This window comes from Anarrhichthys ocellatus, unplaced genomic scaffold (genome assembly GCF_004355925.1).
Source record: "Anarrhichthys ocellatus isolate YVR2014 unplaced genomic scaffold, GSC_Weel_1.0 scaffold5, whole genome shotgun sequence".
NCBI classification, from domain to species: Eukaryota; Metazoa; Chordata; class Actinopteri; order Perciformes; family Anarhichadidae; genus Anarrhichthys; species Anarrhichthys ocellatus.
The window spans coordinates 10,110,644-10,128,481 of NW_022280035.1; the positions used below are offsets into that span (position 1 = coordinate 10,110,644).

The following is a 17,838-nucleotide window of genomic DNA, read 5'->3' on the forward strand; positions in this document are numbered from 1 at the left end:
CACACACACACACACACACACACACACACACACACACACACACACACTTACTCATACCTCCCCCTCATGTGATGTGAACCTGTCCATGGGGTCTATTGGTTTTAATAAAAATGGAATTCAGCATATGAGTCCTCATGAGAACCGCTGGATGCAATGTCCTGAACTGGCAGATACACGCACGCATACACACACACACACACACACACACACACATGCACCCTGATGCATTGTGTAACTGTCAGTCTCCTACAGGGAGAGAATAATCTGTCTCTGTTAAAACTAGCCTCTCACACACTTACGCAGGGATTGTGCATTATGTGTATTTATGAAAGTAGCTAAATCTAATAAAGGTTGACTTGTAGACCGAGTAGCGCCTGATTTGTGTCAGTACACGTATATATTTATTCACCACATACACACACAGAAGACCATGTCTAAGTAATTACCTCACATTTCCTTTAATTTAACATTTGACATTCATTCTTCATTATTGGATTTTGTTTAGGTGTGTTGTCTATTTTCTCCAACGTAGCTCAGTGTGTGTGAGTCTCTGTGCCTGAGCTGTGTGTGTACATGCATACATACAGTATGTGTGTGTGTTGGGCAGTTTCTTCTCTCTCTTTTGAAGTGTTCAACTGGAGCATACAACTGGAGAGATGAGACATCAGAGAGCGTGTTTTTGGGGTTGACTGGGTTGGACATGTTTTTCTTCTCAGAAGATGAGGCAGAGTCTGAGGCTCTGTCTGAGTACACACACCTCCTCAAATGCCTTTTTTCAAGCTGCGGCCAAAGATGACCATAAGTAGAGATTTCAAGGCACACACAACATTTTTGAATTTAAATGATCCAGTGAGTTGTTCCATTGGCTCATTCTGCCCAGTGTTCCAAGCTAACTCTGTAACATGGATAATGTTAAGGGATGTCAGGAAGTGAATCACCCAAGAGAAAATAGATTATTTTAGTTACAGAAAGTTGTAGCATTTGGGTGGAGTTTGGAAGATTACATAATTGGAGTACAATACCTAAAGTTTTTATTTTATTATAATCTTAGAAGTGGCACACAAAAAGGCATATTGCTTTCACTTTTAATAATGTATATAAAGTACCTGAGTTTTAATATCAACCAAAACTGCAGGAGGTGTCTGCAGCTCTTCATTTGACTATTTTCCTTGTGCTAAAAGTGGCTAAAATGTCTAAATCGCTCTCTTCAACTTTCCTGACTGTCATTATAAAATATAGGCAAAAAGAACCCAAAAATAATCTTTAGAAAAAATCCTAACACAAGGGCCACTTAATAGCTTTTTTCAAAACTTTTAACCATACCACATGGTCTTAATCAGGGCAGGGAGTTTGTTCAGTTGTCACAGAGATAGATCCGTTGACACAGCATAATAGCTGTTAGGATTTCATCCAAAGCACTTCTACAACCTTTATCTAAAGTGCGCCTATCACTCAAGCTTTCAGGTAGTCGTTTGTACTTCCACCAACACCTCAGGGCTGATAAAGATCCAGATAAACTTTAAGTCCTCCTTTTTGAACAAAATGTCACTAATAAAGCCTTACAGCTCTGATACTAGTGTGTAGGAATCTTTCCATTTGACTAACTTACCAATAAAAGCCAAATACACTTTTTATATGAGATCAGAAAAGCTTTGCTTCTTTCTTTCTTTGCTTTTTAGGCAGTCAAAATATACTGAGGTGGGCCTCCTTAGATAGGCAAGTAAAACCATGCCTAGAAAGCAAACAACGTACCATAGACATACAAATCATTTTTGGCTCCATTTTCTGGAAGTCAGATCTCACGCACTCAATTCTTCAACATTTTCTTGACAGAGTGTCTGTCTTTCTCATTCTAGATGCGTACAGATGCAGAGAAGAGATCTCTGGTGGAGAGTGGTCTGTCATGGGACAGTGACGACACCAAACCCATCCGCAAGAGCCAGGGCAGCGGTGTCTACGATACAGGAAGTCTCAAGTCCGAATCAGCCAATAAATGGAAAAAGACGCGGACACAGGGGGTGGGGCTCGAAGGAGGGAAGGGCGAACTGAAGAAACCTCAGACCCTGGGTCAAGGAAACGTGTTGAAGAAAGGAAGAAACCCACCTGTAGGAGTCACCTCCCCGATAACACACACCTCTCAGAGTGGGCTGAAAGTGGCAGGTAAGAGGAGAAACACACACACACACACAGTAAGATGTAATATATATAGCTATACTTGGATTGGTTTCATAACCTGAACAGACTGACACATTGACTGTCTTTTAATATTCCCTTCTCTTGGGTAGTCTCAGACCCGCACACAGTCACAGACACACTCTCTGTCTTTGTCCCACACATTCATCCACAGCTGCAGCCCACCCTCCCGGCCTTTAGAAACTGGTGCCATGTATCAAACGCCCATCACCACCCACTCCCTTCCTGCCAGCCAACCACACACACACACACACACGCACACACACGCAAACACACACTGAGTAACAGTGTTTTTTTCTTTTTTTTTCTTCCTGTTGGTCCAGCCTTTCCTATGCAACCTTTATTTTTGTGCCGGACAGAGAGAATTTATAGCCGTTAAATAAAGGCCTTGTACCCAAAACAACTGGACCAGAGACAGTGTGTGTTTGCAATAGTGTGCGTTTGTAATTGCAGACACGTCTGAGATTGTGCCAGCCTTACAGAGTGTCACCCATCGCACTTAGCACGCACACACACACACTCTCACTCACACACAAAGTGCACAATAGTGCCGATTGTGCAGCTGCTTTTTAAGCTCACCATCTGTGTGCCGTTTACGTAAGCGTTCACACACACACAGACATACACACATATAGACAACCAAAACAAATGGATATTGGTTGTGCTGTTGTGTGCCATGCTAGATACACAGTGTCTGTGTAAAGAGTTCTCTTTCTGTGGGACTGTCCTGTGTTTGCATTGCCAGCTGTTGAAATGACAGATATGCCAAACAAGTGTGTTAAACCACAGGCTGGATCTCTGTGCCAGGCTGTTATTGTTATTAATGGGAACAGTATGAATCTGCTTTCAAGCCTATTCAATCTGCCACAGAGTTTCAGACTCTAATGATCATCACTGTGGAGGAGCTCATGAATTTCACCAAATCAGCAGCAGACGTTCTTAGACAGTTGGAGAGGTCTCTGTCGCTCGTGCTGGAGATCAGTTCATTGCTGAGGTTTGGCAGGATTGTGTGTAAATGTGTGTATTGTGTGTCTACATGTTTTCGGCATTGTAGGAGATACAGAGAGTGTTAGATCTTTGAAGAAGCAACATTTACAGGGATAGAAAAGCAGCTCTATAGTGTATACTTACTGTATAGTATATACTGTAATATGCACTATGTAAATATTTGGTTCTTTTCAACTAATTGTATAGTTATGTACAGAAAATGATTCAATATTCGGTAAACGCTACACAGCACTTTAACATTAAACATTTATTCAAATTACATTTGATGTACTTTGGACATAACTTACATAACTCCAAAGAAGTATTACTTTATTCGGTTTGTTTACAGAGATGTTGGTAGAGCTTTGGAACCAGCGTCAACAATTTGTTAAAAAAACATTCAGCTATCAGCACAGCCTCACTTTTCATTATGGGACAACAGTGTCCATTAACGGCACAGTCAGACATCATCAAACTGATTTAGTTTTATTTTCTTTATCATTCACTTATCATTCACGTGTAAGCACATTGCGTACCTGCTGGAAGCAGAATGTAGTTTGTAAGTGTGACACAGTGCAGGTATTCATCATTCTGTCAGCACTGATGTATCTGGTATCTCTCTCTCTCTCTCTGTTTCTTTTTTTGTCACATGCACTCGTGCAGACACACACCTACAGATACATTTTGCCACCTTTCTGCAACAAATGTTTAAATACCTCTCACATACACACACTTAAACACTGATACTGTATCTTAACAACCACAAATACAAGCACATGCATGTTTATATTGTGATGGTTGATGGGAGACAATGTGGGGTCTTGGAATGAGGCGGCTCGTCTCCCTCGAAACCTTCAGGAAGGATAGACGGGAATATGAGGTGTGTGTGGATACATCATTCCATAAGTATCTCCCTTCTACCACAGTGGCCTTAAATAGAAGAAGACTTAGGGAAGGGAAATATAAATGAGCCATTTTCCTTCAACATCCAGAGTTATAAATGTTATGGAAAGGCTTTCCCTGTCTGCCTGCGTCTTCAGATGTCCATCTCTTCAGACATGCAGGTTCCTTGTGTCGAGACATGTTGTGATTCACAGAGTCTTCTACACATGTCACTGTGTCAAGCCGAGAGCTCTACTGTCTCAACAGTGGTTGTCAGTAAATCAGGTTTTAATCATGTCAAAATGAATACGCACGCCTGGATTCTAACAGTGTGTGTGGGTTTGCTTCTCACTCTTATGTCTGCAGTGTGTGTTTCTGCAGCTTAATGTTCTTTGAACGTGCAATCTTGCGGTTATATGATGGACTGACTTTATGACTTGACATGTAAACCCAATTTTCACATTTACAAAAGAACTCCAAGCATAAGCGTGTTGTCAGTGTCACATTCCTATAAGATCCAATCACTGAGAACTGTGAGTGTGTGTGGTATATATATATGTCTGGCCTTATGCGTGTGTATTTTGCGGGCTTTTTCAATACCCTTAAGTGACTCCAGATGTCCCAAGGCAGCACGCCGGTGGGTCCCATTCAACAGCAGTTCTTTGACTCTGTTAATGCCTTGTATATAAACCTCCCATAACAACTCCCATTAGATACAAATTAAGTGCTTGGGTAGTGTGGGCTCGCACTTGTGTGGGTGGTGCATACAGTGCACATGTGTCTAATAGTTTTGTTCTCATAATAACTTCCAAACGACTCCAGTTAATTTGCCAACTGGGAAATGTACAGATGGGAACAAAATCACATAAATGTCCTTCAACCTCTGTTCACCCAGGCTGTCTCTCACTCTGACCTCTTTCCCCAAAGAGGTTTCAAGAGTGGATGAACTCAGTTATACTCGGTGTTTCATGCGCTTTGTACCCGCAGACACACTCTGTGAATGTGAACACCAGTTTTCCACAGCCATGCCGCACATGTTAATCTCAGCACTCTGCATTCTGTGTACTTACTGGAAAGCCAGAGAAAACTGTTTTAGTTCATCAGGATGGAAAAGAGGAGTAACCACATGATAACAGTGTGTGTGAGGGTGAAGCTGGCTAGCTGAGAATCTGGTCTACACACTGTCTGTCTGCTCAGACAGGGATTTGTCTTTATCAGCAGACAGTCAGACCGTGTAGGTGGTCAGATAAGATATCATGTCCTAATATGGCTTGGTTAGTCTCACTCACCAACAGAAGCTGTTCAAGCTACTCATCAGTGATTTTCTTTTCTTCTTTTTTCCCCTTTCTACCTCTCTAGGTTCAGTGAAGTCAGATGGCAGGCCAATGGATAAGTCTCGGTTAGCATTGAAGACCTCTGGCCTTCAGCGCTCCTCCTCAGATGCCGGTAAAGACCTAAGAAATGGCAGCGGTGTTGGTGAGCAACGTAAACCTCCATCCGGCCTCGTCAGGCCCTCAACTGGTGGAAACTTTGGCTTTAAGAAGCCTACCACAGCTACCAATAATGGCACAAGCAATGCCGGTTTTCCCATAGCCTGCGGCTCTGCAACTGTAGGGAAGATTCCCAAAACGTCAGGTATTCCTGTCAAACCAGGGGCTGGTGGTGGCAGTGGAGGACGTAAGACTAGTCTTGATGTTTCGAGCTGCGACCAGAGTGGTTTTCTATCTCCAAATGCCAGGACGTCTCTCCAGTACCGCTCTCTGCCTCGCCCAGCAAAGACGAGCACCCTGACTCTAACCCGGCCGAGCTCAGCTCGCCCAGTGAGCACCACCATTGACACAGGCTCAGGGCTGATCAAACCACCACAGGGTAGACTCAAAGAGCCCGCCTCGGGGCTTGGTTCTGGGTTGAGTAAGGCAGGTGGGCGTGGGATCCCCAGTCCTGTCAATCAGACAGACAAAGAGAAAGAGAGGGCCAAAGCCAAAGCTGTAGTATCTGACTCGGAGTGTGGAGGTGGGTCTCTGAAGGGCAGCCCTGCTCAGACCCCCTCAGAGAACGGAGGGAAGCTACAGGGGCTGAGACCTCCCAGCAGTGGCAAAGGCTTGGATCTGCCCTCAACCAACACACACAGGTACCAGGGTTCAAATACTACCACATAAATCCCATATGATATTTCCCAGTACTTTTCAGCACTCTTTCACAAACAAAACAAAGTATTAATATGCATTTGCCTCAACATTGTTCTTGTCTTTAGGTTATCAGGAATGCGCAGCCTGGCAAAACCTCCATCCATGGCCCACCTTGACAAGCTGAACTCAAACATCCTAGAGGTGGGAATTGAGGACTCTCTGCCACCTAAGATTCCTCCCTACTCTAAGCTCCAGGACCTGGCCAGGTCAGCAGGCAGCTCCACTGGCCACCGCCTGACCCCCAGCCCCGCCCCTTTACTCAATGTGAACTCTGCGTCCTGCTTCCCAAGCTCAGGTACTGGGTTGGGGCCCAGGCAGGTCTCTTCTCTCGGTGTTCAAGGAAGCCGAGGGAGCACCTCTCCCCTGCTTTACCCTCGTCTGTCTGGGCTGCATCGCAGCATGGAGTCGCTGCCGCTCCAGATGAGTCTCGCCCCAGAGCCCCAAGAGAGGGAAAAGGCAAGGGAGAGGGAAAATGTGGTGAGAGGCTACACCACCTTAGAGTCCCGCCACAAAGATAGACAGGAAGACAGAGGCCCTCCTGCCAGCTGGAACCTTGGAAGTAAAGTCTCCTTATCTCTCACAGACAGGTGAGATTCAATAATCTTCAACTGTACATTTATTTAAACCCAATCACATCCCACCGATCTACATGTCTTAAAGCAGATGTTTTGTCATTCATGTGTTGTAATGCTGCTATGTAACTCCACCTACTGGGCTGCTTATGAACTGCACCATCATTATTCAATGTTCAGGGAAGGCAGGAGTGATCAGGGAAGTTCTTTGATACATTATTCACTTTGTTCTATGCTACAATCATGCATTTCCCTCCCATTATTGAGTGAGGACATAGAAAGGTGATTAAATTGGTATTTGATGACAAAATACTGCTCACACTTTTTGATTGCAGAGAAACAACCCTTATTCAGAACTTCAAAGACGAGATATTATTATTCCCCCAAAATTAAAACACAGACTGCTAGAGATGTCTGTGGCCTTTTAAGGATATACTCAGAATATCAGAATATGCTTGAGCATATTACTTTAGTGGTAGGCTAAACTGAACCTGTCTGAATATGACTTTGATAGCTTTTACTTTGAGATTTAATCAGAAAGCCAGAGACTTGAATTGCAACAAGATAGCATATGAGATAAATGTTGAGTTAGTAAATATTGCCCAGATTATATAATATGGTTTAATGAGAAGGCTAAAAGTCATATTTACATTTTTAACGAATGCAACAAATAAGAGCAATCCCATGCATGCATGACCACCTATATATACACCCACACACACACACACACACACACACACACACAGAGACTGAGTGATTTCCAGGCTATTATTATCGGTGTTGTACGGGCCCCAGTGGCTGAAGTCATAATTACTGGCTGACACCAGCTGTCTGCCAGTCGTACTGTGCTTCTTTGTGCCTGCTGCCTGTTCCTGAGAGTTTAATAACTCCCTGCAGCACCGGTTAAATGATGTAATTGTTTAATCTCCACAGTTCTCAGAGAGACAGAAACACACTGCCAAAGAAAGGTTTATGGTAAGTGGACACACTCATACAGCTCCACACACACATGCACGCTCTTATACTCAGCACTGATAGTTTGACGCAATATGGCACAGTTCTTTAATTGCACTTACACAGATTGAAAAGATCCTCAGTGAATGACAGATTGTGTTTATCCTCATTGCCCCTGTCACTTGTATTCTAAAAGTCCTGCTTTGATCCACCCCAAGATTGTATCTCATTGTGTCCCACTGCCAACATTTTGTTTGTCTTTCCACATGTTGGAAGATATTGGCACTTGGTTATACTTTATTTTACCCTCCACATTTAGTGTTTAACAGCGGTTTATAAACATTTAAAAAATATAAGGCCTTCGTCAAGTTCAGCAACTCCTCCTGTGAAGCATCCATAACTAGATGCCGGTAATATATACAGATAATAAATGACCATGTTTGCATGTGAGCAAACACACGTAATACTGAAAATTCTTCATAGGAGAAGTTTAAAATACTCTACCTTAATAAACAGTTGTTGTAAAAATGTCCTCATATCTGTTCATAACTACATATTAATGTGTTATTAAAATGTATTATATGTTTATATCCTGCTTATAGATGAAAGGGGGTTTAAAATAAAGGTTATTTTTTTTATTCTACTTCCAAACTTCTTTTCATAACTCTTTAATTTGACTTTGGGTACTTTTTGTGTGTTCACTGTAAGCTAGCATTTAAAATGATGTTCCTTAAGGCCCTCAGACTTTTATACAACACTGTACATTCATTTTATTACGTATCAACAGATTTTAATACATAACAACAGATCTATAATGACTGAAAGTTTCTTTGTTTTCTATTAGTGATTCTGACTTTGCCTTCTGTTTGTGTAGTTTCAGCGGGGCCTCCCAGGTTGAGGAGGAAGGGAAGGAGAAAGGGGAGAGGAGACACTCTCATACTATTCTCAGTATCACCGACTCGCTCACTCTTCCCCTGCTGTCCTCGCCCACCTCCTTACCCCGCACCTCTAAGACCAGTATGGGTGAGTTTAAACCCATGGACACACCCTGAAAAGAGTACTGTCTAGAATAGCACTACACTAATTATGTATTTCATGTATAACATCGCTAACCCCTGACCCCTCTGCTCTCTTACTAGTACCCAGCCCTGTCGGCGGACCTCCGAGGATGACTCGTTCCAACAGTATCCCAACACACGATGCCTCTCTGGAGCTGTACGGAGCATCTCCGCTGGGCAGCACCCTCTCATTGGCTGAACGCCCCCGCAGCATGGGAATGGTTCGCTCCGGATCCTTCAGGGACAAGGAGCCCGATGAGGGTAAGCCCTCTGAATTATTTCAATATCTGTTGTATGAAAACTGTCCAGTGTTGTTGTGCAACTCAGTTTCTAATTGGTTTATTTTGTTGCTCTTAATTATCTCTTTTCAGTTCATGGGTCCGTTCTTTCTCTGGCGTCTAACGCCTCATCAAGCTACTCCTCGGTGAGTGTGGGCGGCATGCAGACTCAGGTAGCTACACTTCAGTGTGTGTTGTGGTGTATCTATGTTTAAGTGGGTGTAGATGTTTGTCTGTATAGTGATGCTTTACTCTCATTTCCAACTTTAAAAAGAGACACTTTCTCCCAAGGTATTGAAGATATATCATATTAGTCTCCTCTCCTCTTCTCTCCTCTCCTTTTGTCTTATCTAACATCTTGACTTTTATCCCCCCTGCTTACAAAGGCTGAGGAAAGGATTCAGGGAGAGGTAAGTGTGTTCTTTCCTGCTCTTTCTTCTTTTCTGTCTCTGTTTCTGACCATTCATCCATCGCTCTCATCTCTGTTGTCTGTGGGAGAACAAGCCGTCATTTTTTTCATGAACAACATCCACTCCAAGTCACTTGTGTAATGTCAGCCATTGTCAGCTTGAGAAACTTTGTTTTCTTTCTAGTGTAACGTATCTGTTTTTCCTCACAGCAAATCCGTAAACTGAGGAGGGAGCTGGAATCGTCGCAGGAGAAGGTGTCTAATCTGACGACACAGCTGACAGCAAACGTATGTCGTGTTTGTCTTCTATCTTACTAATCATTAATAAATGGCAGCGCCCACAGGTATATGAACCGAAGAATGTATTTTCCTTTGTCTTACAATTTCCTCTTAAAATATACAAATTGAATTTAATGTCTTTAAGAAATATTCTTACATAAATAACTTTCTATCCCCAAGTGGATTTAATCTTTCCCTCTCATATATGTCCCTCATATATGTCCCTCACAAGGAAAATATATTTTAAATAAACAATCAAACGAAAAGATGGCCGGGGCTGCCAACCATAAAATGTAAGTAAAATGTAAGAAAAAGAGTCAAATAAAAAAAATGTATCCGGTAAGAAATCATAAGCATAAACACTCTAATCTAATCTATTTGAATGATATTCGCCATAATTAAAACTACTAAATATACGGCCTTTCACCTCGAGGCAACAACACATTTGTAGTAGCCCCTCCCTCCAATTTTACACCCTAATACTTGTCATTCATCGAGATGAACTGTCCACCTCAATGACATCTACCCTGAGGCAGAGGTAACTGATACTAATAAAAGACAGACGACATAGTAAAGGCATCACGTGTGTTAAACAAGTGACAGCAGTCAGGGTGCCTTCAACTGTTTTTTCTTTTATTTCTTACTGCTTTATGTAAAAACAGAATTGTATAGCACATTAAACTTTATTCATTTTATGTTAGTGTGCCAATTTATTATTATTACAATTATGTTTTTTCTGCATGTCAGAGGATCCAGACCTTTTTTTAGGAAAAGTCTGATGGCATTCTATATTTTCTAATTCAAATAATCCCTTTCAAAGAGCAACAACAGCAATGATTTGATCCTACTAAAAAGCATTATCTGTTCACTGTTAAATAGAGCTCTAGTGTTGTCCAAACATATTAAAAACACGTCAACGAGCCACACTGTTGCATTGGGTGACATTTTCTCATGAACCCGGGCGCTGCGAAACATACTCACTACTACACCAAAATCTGAAGCTGAAAATAGACAACTTTGAATAATGTTTTTTAATAGTTACAGTGGCCAGCTGTTATAGAAAAGTATTCAGCCTTTTATAAAAACTACACTGTATATTCATGACCCTTTTTTAAAGATTTGAGTATCGCCAGCAAATCAAATCCTCTCTCAGCGTTCCTTCACAAATGCTTTATTTCTCACACAAGGCAAGATATTTACCCTTCGGGTAAAATAGAAAAGAGATGCATAGAGAGAGATTTAAAATCCAAGCCGTGGTGTATCAGTCATAGATCATTTCTGTGCTGTCTCAGCACATTTCTTATCCATGTGGGGCCTGAATAATGCTTCTCCTGAACCTCTCACCAAGCCACTTAGCTTTGGCTCGCACACACACACACACACACACACACACACATACACACACCACACACACACACACACACACACACATACACATACACACACCACACATACACATACACATACACACACCACACACACACACACATACACACACCACACACACACATACACATACACACACACACATACACATACACACATACACATACACACAGAGGTACCTTGCCCTTTCTCTCTACTCTACAAGGTTCTTTCATTAGTCCAAGTGCAGCAATACAGCTCATACATTATGCATGGTTTCATCCAGCACACATCAATCAAGTGTGTGTGTGTGTGTGTGTGTGTGTGTGTGTGTGTGTGTGTGTGTGTGAGAGAGATTTTTTCATACTGTTTGACCTTATTATGCAAGGGTAGTGAACAGGCAAAACAGATGCATGGATCACAACCTGATTATGTGCTGGATTAATGACTGTGCCGTATGCAGTGTCATACTGTATTTTACATTCTATGAAAGAGGGGGGAAAGCAATTTTCCCTTCTTGCTCAGGTGTGTGAGAGATTCGGGAGGAGGAGAATTTTCCACAGGGGACATTCTGATCAGCCTGTGTGTGTGATTCGTCCTTTTAGCATCTCCTAAACAAGTGATAAATGGGCAGAGGAAATCCATTGAATCTATTCCTGTAATTACATTTTTATTAGTTAGTGTCTACATGTAAATGATGCTGACACAGACTGTTAATATGGATACATAAAATAATAATTACCTGTTAAACGAAATTAATTATTGCTTTTGTCTTTCATCTTTTCCAAACAGGCAAATCTGGTGGCTGCCTTTGAGCAAAGTTTGCAACTGATGACAACTCGGCTGCAGAGTCTGTCAATAACCCAGGAACAGAAGGTAACGTGACATCCAAACTTTCAAACACAAACAATCACAAACCTGAATTCCAGCTGCATTGCAGTCTCATGAGCAGTCCGAGCAGGCAGCGTTGTGCTAACATGGAGTGAGACGTCTTTGATCACCGCCTGCGGTGAAGAGCTGAATGTAGGTTAGAGGCCAAGGCTGCAGTCCCACAGGGTGACTTGAGGAAGAGGACAGAGGATTAATGAAAAACAACTTTGCTTTAGGCTGACTGAAATGCGCAAACAGCTTGCATGTGCACTCACACCAAACATCCCATTCCTGCATTCTCCAGCCTTTGTATCTGTTTTGCGGTGTATAAATTGATCAGAGCCCAAGGTAGTGTTCAGTGTGTGCATAAATGTGAGGAGTCTCTCTCAGCGCTTCATGCCTTGCTGCTCTCACTGAAAGGTCCGTCTAGACCACTCTAGAAAAAGTCTTTGTTGTTCGTGCCAGCGCATTGACCTGTGCAGCTCAGCCTGGAGCACAGGCTCTTTAACCTTGTGGAGGTGGGCCGGGCAGCTCTATTTAGAGTGGAGTGGGATCGACTTTAGCACACAATAAGCAGCACAGAGAGTCTCTGTTGTTCTGAACTCTTTGTACTTTAACATTGTGAGGGGATCAAGCCCGCCAGGTGTATGAGCTCGTAGTGTGGGTTTGAGTTATAGTGCTTAACTAAAACATCAGACAATACTACCACTCCCCAAAAGAATAGGAATATATCAGTTTTTATTTTAAACATTAAAAAACTTACCAAACTATCTCATCAAAAATCTTTATTTGTTTCATATGTCATTATACAATGTGAAGTGTAATACTACATAGTCATTGTCCGAGTGCATTAGAAATTATTTTCAAATTGTATAAAATGTGAAAAAGGGAAATTTAGAAAAATATAATAATATTGGTGTGAGATAAATGTAAAAAAGTTAAAATAGAGGTAAGTTACAGTTAAAATAGGAAAATAAATAACTAAACTAATGTGGGTATTAATGAGGTAATGATGAAACAGATACAAACCAATTTATCCCACCCCAACTTGCTGACATTTATTCAATTTGTTTGTGTAGGACACAGAGCTGTTGGATCTGAGGGAAACCATCGATGCTCTGAAGGTCAGGAATGACGAAGCCCAGGCCGTCATACAAGGAGCCTTAAACACCCCGGATAACATGAATGGTTTGGAGATGGACCACTTGATCTTTCTGTCTTCTTCTGTCTTCTCTGCACACCGTGTCTGCACATTTGCCTCTTTTGATGTTTGATGTTTTCTTGTTTACCAGACATGCGGATTCGACGTCAGAATTCATGTGAGAGCATCTCCAGTCTCAACAGCCTGACCAGTATGTCGAGTGTGGGCAGCTTGAAGGACCAAGATGCCAAGAAGAAGAAGAAAAAGAGCTGGGTAAGAACGCACGCTTCATACAGCATTATAGACCATCTAAAACTGCAACGCAATCTTCAAGTACCCTCGATCTCTGCTCATTGACCTCCCTAAACTACTGATTGGCACCCTGTGTCTATGAATATTAAATTTGAAAGGATGTAATTCAGTTTGAGTGGCAATCAGCAAACATGATGATCTCAGTTTAATCACCAAGGTTTATAAATTGCAGTTCTCAAATTGTGTTTCTGCTCATTTGAACCATGCTTTGTTGTGTATTTTGTACAACTTTACCAAGTGAACTGACCCAAAAGCTAGGTTCTTAATCTGCAAAAACATTCACTAACTATTCTTTGATCTATTTGCAGAAAATTAAGCTTAAAGGAATAGTTTCTCATTTTGGGAAATACACTTATATCTTCCCAAAAGTTGCTATCACTCTCATATCTGTCTGTTGAAATGAAGCCTCTTAGCTTAGCTTAGCTTAGCATAAAGGAAACAGCTAGCCTGGCTCAGTCCTAGCAACCTCACAGTTATGACAATACACCAGAAAGTGTGTTGGTGATTTTAAGAGGTGCTGATGGGCAGATTTTCTTTTATCCGGGCTAGCTGTTTCCCCCTTATGCTAAGCTAAACTAATATTTTACAGACAGACATGAGAGAGTGGTGTCGATCTTCTCATTTTACTCATGACAAGAAATTCAATAAGTGTCACCCAAGATGACAAACGCCACCTTTAATTTTTAGCATTTGTCATCTTGATAACAATCCTAAGCCTTTTTTCTTTACCTCTCTTATTAATTGATGCAGTAACCCACTCAATATTGGTTTAATCGTCGATGAATCGTAATTGTCTCTCCCTCTTTCTCCCTCATCCTCTCTATCTGTGTAGCTGAGGAGCTCCTTCAACAAGGCATTCAGCATTAAGAAAGGCTCCAAAACATACTCAGACATTGAGGAAATTGCCACACCCGACTCCTCAGCTCCCAACTCCCCAAAGATGCTCCATGAGGGGGCAGAAGAAGTAGAAAGCCAGTTCTCATCCCTCAAAACATCGGCCTCTGCTACCTCTTCTGTGTAAGTACACAAACGCCTTACTCCACCTCTTAGCTCAATAGTGAATTAGACAGTTTTCACTTCATGGGGGCCTGGCCCTGATGAGTGCATTGTTCTCCTCCAGGATCATGGAGACTACTGAAGAGGGAGACGATGACGAAACGGCGGTATCGGACCTACGCTCAGAACTCTGGGTGAAAGAGAGAGAACTGACAGACATCCGACTGGAGGCCTTAAGCTCTGCACATCATCTTGAGCAGCTCCGAGAAGCCATGAACAGCATGCAGGTTTGTTTTACCTGCGTGTGCATATTCAGTAAAGTCAATACCTGAAGTATAAGTATAAATGATATCTTAAAATAACTTCAAATGTTTACCTTCCTATGACCTAGTCAACAGTGGAGAACCTTAAGGCGGAGAATGACCATTTAAAAACGGGCTCCGGTCCCACCTCTTCCACCTCCCAGCCTTCAGGCCTGGCGTCTCTCCTGGGGCCCTCACTGAGGCAGCCGATGAGCATGTCCCTCACCAAGTCCTTCAGTCTCAGTCTGAATGATTGTAAAGATCCAGGTAAGAGACACATTTGGAATTCCACCTATTTTCAGTTCACGCACATGCACAGTAGACATAAAAATTATATTTCTATACTCTTTTCATCCATTTTTTTCCTTCAATCCTTTCAGACGTGTCTTCAGGTGATGCGTTAAGTGTGTCTTCCCAGCGGGATGAGGAATGTGCACGCGTGCTTGTCCGCATCGGAGATCAAGTAGAGGTAAACACAGAACACCTTTTAATAGACACAATGTCCAATAATGTCAACAGCATTAAATCGAGCAGCTGGGAGATTGTGCACTCATTCCCTCTCTCTGTCTTTGTAGGACAGTAAACAGCAGCAGGAGTTCTACCTTGGCTCAGTGCTGGTCAGTGCGAGCACTAGCTGGCCCGCCCTCGACTCTATGATATCTAAGACTTTCAAGGTAAGTCTCACTGCATAGACATTAGTGGTTCTAACAAATACTGTATAGCTGTGTTTTGATAGGTCAGTCCTTACTTATTTTCTTTTTTTGTTTTTCTCCAGGACTACCTAACTCAAGTGGACCCGACTGCCAGCCTGGGTCTGACCTGTGATTCGCTGCACATGTTCCAGCTGTGCCCGGGAGTGCAGAGGGTGATAGGAGGGGACAAACCTCAAGCCGCACCTTATCGTTGTTTCAGCAGTGGTTCAGCTAAAATACTTGTCACTTTGAAAGGTTAGTGAGTGTCCTCGACTGATGTTAGAAACCATACTAGTAACTTAAAATTGCGTATAATCCACTTTCATTTGGATTTATTTCCTATATTTTAAGCAGCCACTTGTCTCTGGTTTATTTTAGTATTTCAGCACTTTGTTAAACTGAACTTTTACAGAATGCTTTGATCTCCCAAAAATACAGTGTATTAAAGATGTTCTGACAAACTATAATCACAGATGGAGATTTTGGGAACAACTCTTGAGTTCCTGTTTGGCAGTCAACCCTGAAATGTTGAATGACAGTGGGTACATCCCAAGTCTCTTAATTGCATCCCCGTTTCCCTCACTTGCGTCCTTTCCTTGAGTCTTAGTCCCTCCCACCAGAGGGAGAGGAGAGATGCAATAGTGCTCATGAATGCACCAATAGGGAGAGTTTTCAAAACAGTCCCTGGCCGCTCAACACTGTACTGCCTTGTAATGATTACTCAGCTTTGGCAAAAACATAAAGGTAACAAAATCTATATTGTGATGGTTTTTCTCACTCTAGAGACTCAATTTCATTTTTCCACCTGAGAGAAATTAAAAGAAACCAGTTTGTGTGTAGATGGTAGGACATTTTAAAACAATTGCTTTGCTTCTGATATGAAATGACACGCTATTTGTAGATAAAGGGTTAAAACATGAAAAAGCATCAGCATTTCCATGTTTTTCACATACCATGTTCACAAGTATTTAATAGTAAATATTATGTAAATCCAATTGCTTCTCCGCTCTCTCTCTCTTCCTTGTGTCTGCCTCTCTCTAGGTCTCAGAGAAAAATGTGTTGACTCACTGGTGTTTGAGACTCTGATTCCTAAGCCGATGATGCTGCACTACATCAGCTTGCTGCTGAAGCACAGGCGTTTGGTTCTGTCTGGGCCAAGCGGGACAGGAAAGACTTATCTGGCTCAGCGTCTGGCCCACTTCCTTCTCCAGCGCAGCCGGACTGAGTCGTCTGAGGCCGACCATGAGACCTGCCTCCTCGGTCGCAGCGCTGCTGTCACCTTCAACATGCATCATCAGTCCCAGAAGGTAACGCATGACACTGGATTTTTGTCAGACCGTTATCTTGAAGTCCTTTTTCTATACAAATGTGGATCTCTGCACACAGAACATATGAATTCACCTGTCCTTTCTTTAACAGGAGTTGCAGTTGTATCTGTCCGATCTTGCAAATGAGATTGACAGAGAGAGTGGAGGAGAACTACCGCTGGTTGTTATTATAGATGACATCAGTGATTCAGCAGCCATCACTGAGCTTGTTAATGGAGCACTCACCTGCAAGTATCACAAATGGTGAGTCTCTTCAGACAGTTACGCTATTTCACTAAATTTCACTTGAATATGTCATGAAAGTACATATTATCCCCTGTTGATGTTTCAGTCCTTACATCATTGGGACAACCAATCAGCCTGTGAAGATGTCATCTAACCACAGTCTACACCTTAGCTTCAGGCGAGTACAAAGAAAATGTTTACCTTGCCTCCTCTTATTTGGAAACACATTTAAATATAAAATGAAGCTTTCATATAGAGTAAAAGTAACGTTTTTTGCATATGACGACAGGATGGTGATGTTCTCCAACAACGTGGAACCGGCTAACGGGTTCCTGCTGAGGTACCTGCACCGTAAAGCTGTGGAAGCCTACCAGGAGAAGGAGCAGGACTCTGCATGCCACCAGGCTCTTCTCCGAGTGTTGGACTGGATCCCTCAGCTCTGGTACCACCTCCACACTTTCCTGGAGAAACACGGCACTTCAGACTTCCTCATAGGTGAGAGACAGCTGACAGGGTTAAAGCAGAAAACAGGGAACATGGGGGGATAATTGGATTGGGAAAAAGAGATTGGTTAATATGAAATGTTGCCTTCTTTCAGGTCCCTGCTTCTTCCTATCATGCCCAGTATCAGTGGCAGAGTTCAGGCAGTGGTTCATTGACCTGTGGAACCACTCAATCATACCGTACCTGCAGGAGGGAGCCAAAGACGGCATTAAGGTGAGCACACAGATATCCTCCATAGTGTGAAATTAGTGCTAACAACAACAAGACATTCATTCCATTACCTCTTCGTCTATATTCTCTCT

At 42.3% G+C, this 17,838-nt stretch overlaps 1 protein-coding gene across 11 annotated transcripts in view; it reads left to right on the top strand.

Moving 5' to 3' along the window:
• nav1a (neuron navigator 1a) overlaps positions 1–17,838 on the top strand; it is an 81,216-nt gene that overhangs the window by 60,064 nt on the left and 3,314 nt on the right. For 8 of the 11 annotated variants that reach the window (XM_031844435.1, XM_031844434.1, XM_031844439.1 and 5 more), the window contains 23 exons: positions 1,857–2,160; positions 5,422–6,193; positions 6,317–6,838; positions 7,757–7,798; positions 8,652–8,800; positions 8,917–9,096; positions 9,207–9,286; positions 9,500–9,523; positions 9,733–9,810; positions 11,959–12,042; positions 13,116–13,224; positions 13,329–13,450; positions 14,322–14,506; positions 14,610–14,772; positions 14,877–15,054; positions 15,168–15,256; positions 15,363–15,461; positions 15,563–15,734; positions 16,521–16,786; positions 16,899–17,050; positions 17,139–17,210; positions 17,322–17,527; positions 17,631–17,749. In XM_031844435.1, coding sequence (XP_031700295.1) covers positions 1,857–2,160; positions 5,422–6,193; positions 6,317–6,838; positions 7,757–7,798; positions 8,652–8,800; positions 8,917–9,096; positions 9,207–9,286; positions 9,500–9,523; positions 9,733–9,810; positions 11,959–12,042; positions 13,116–13,224; positions 13,329–13,450; positions 14,322–14,506; positions 14,610–14,772; positions 14,877–15,054; positions 15,168–15,256; positions 15,363–15,461; positions 15,563–15,734; positions 16,521–16,786; positions 16,899–17,050; positions 17,139–17,210; positions 17,322–17,527; positions 17,631–17,749 — 4,167 coding nt within the window. The remainder of the gene's footprint in view (positions 1–1,856; positions 2,161–5,421; positions 6,194–6,316; positions 6,839–7,756; positions 7,799–8,651; positions 8,801–8,916; positions 9,097–9,206; positions 9,287–9,499; positions 9,524–9,732; positions 9,811–11,958; positions 12,043–13,115; positions 13,225–13,328; positions 13,451–14,321; positions 14,507–14,609; positions 14,773–14,876; positions 15,055–15,167; positions 15,257–15,362; positions 15,462–15,562; positions 15,735–16,520; positions 16,787–16,898; positions 17,051–17,138; positions 17,211–17,321; positions 17,528–17,630; positions 17,750–17,838) is intronic. The other 3 variants (XM_031844437.1, XM_031844436.1, XM_031844440.1) reach the window with 3 other exon arrangements.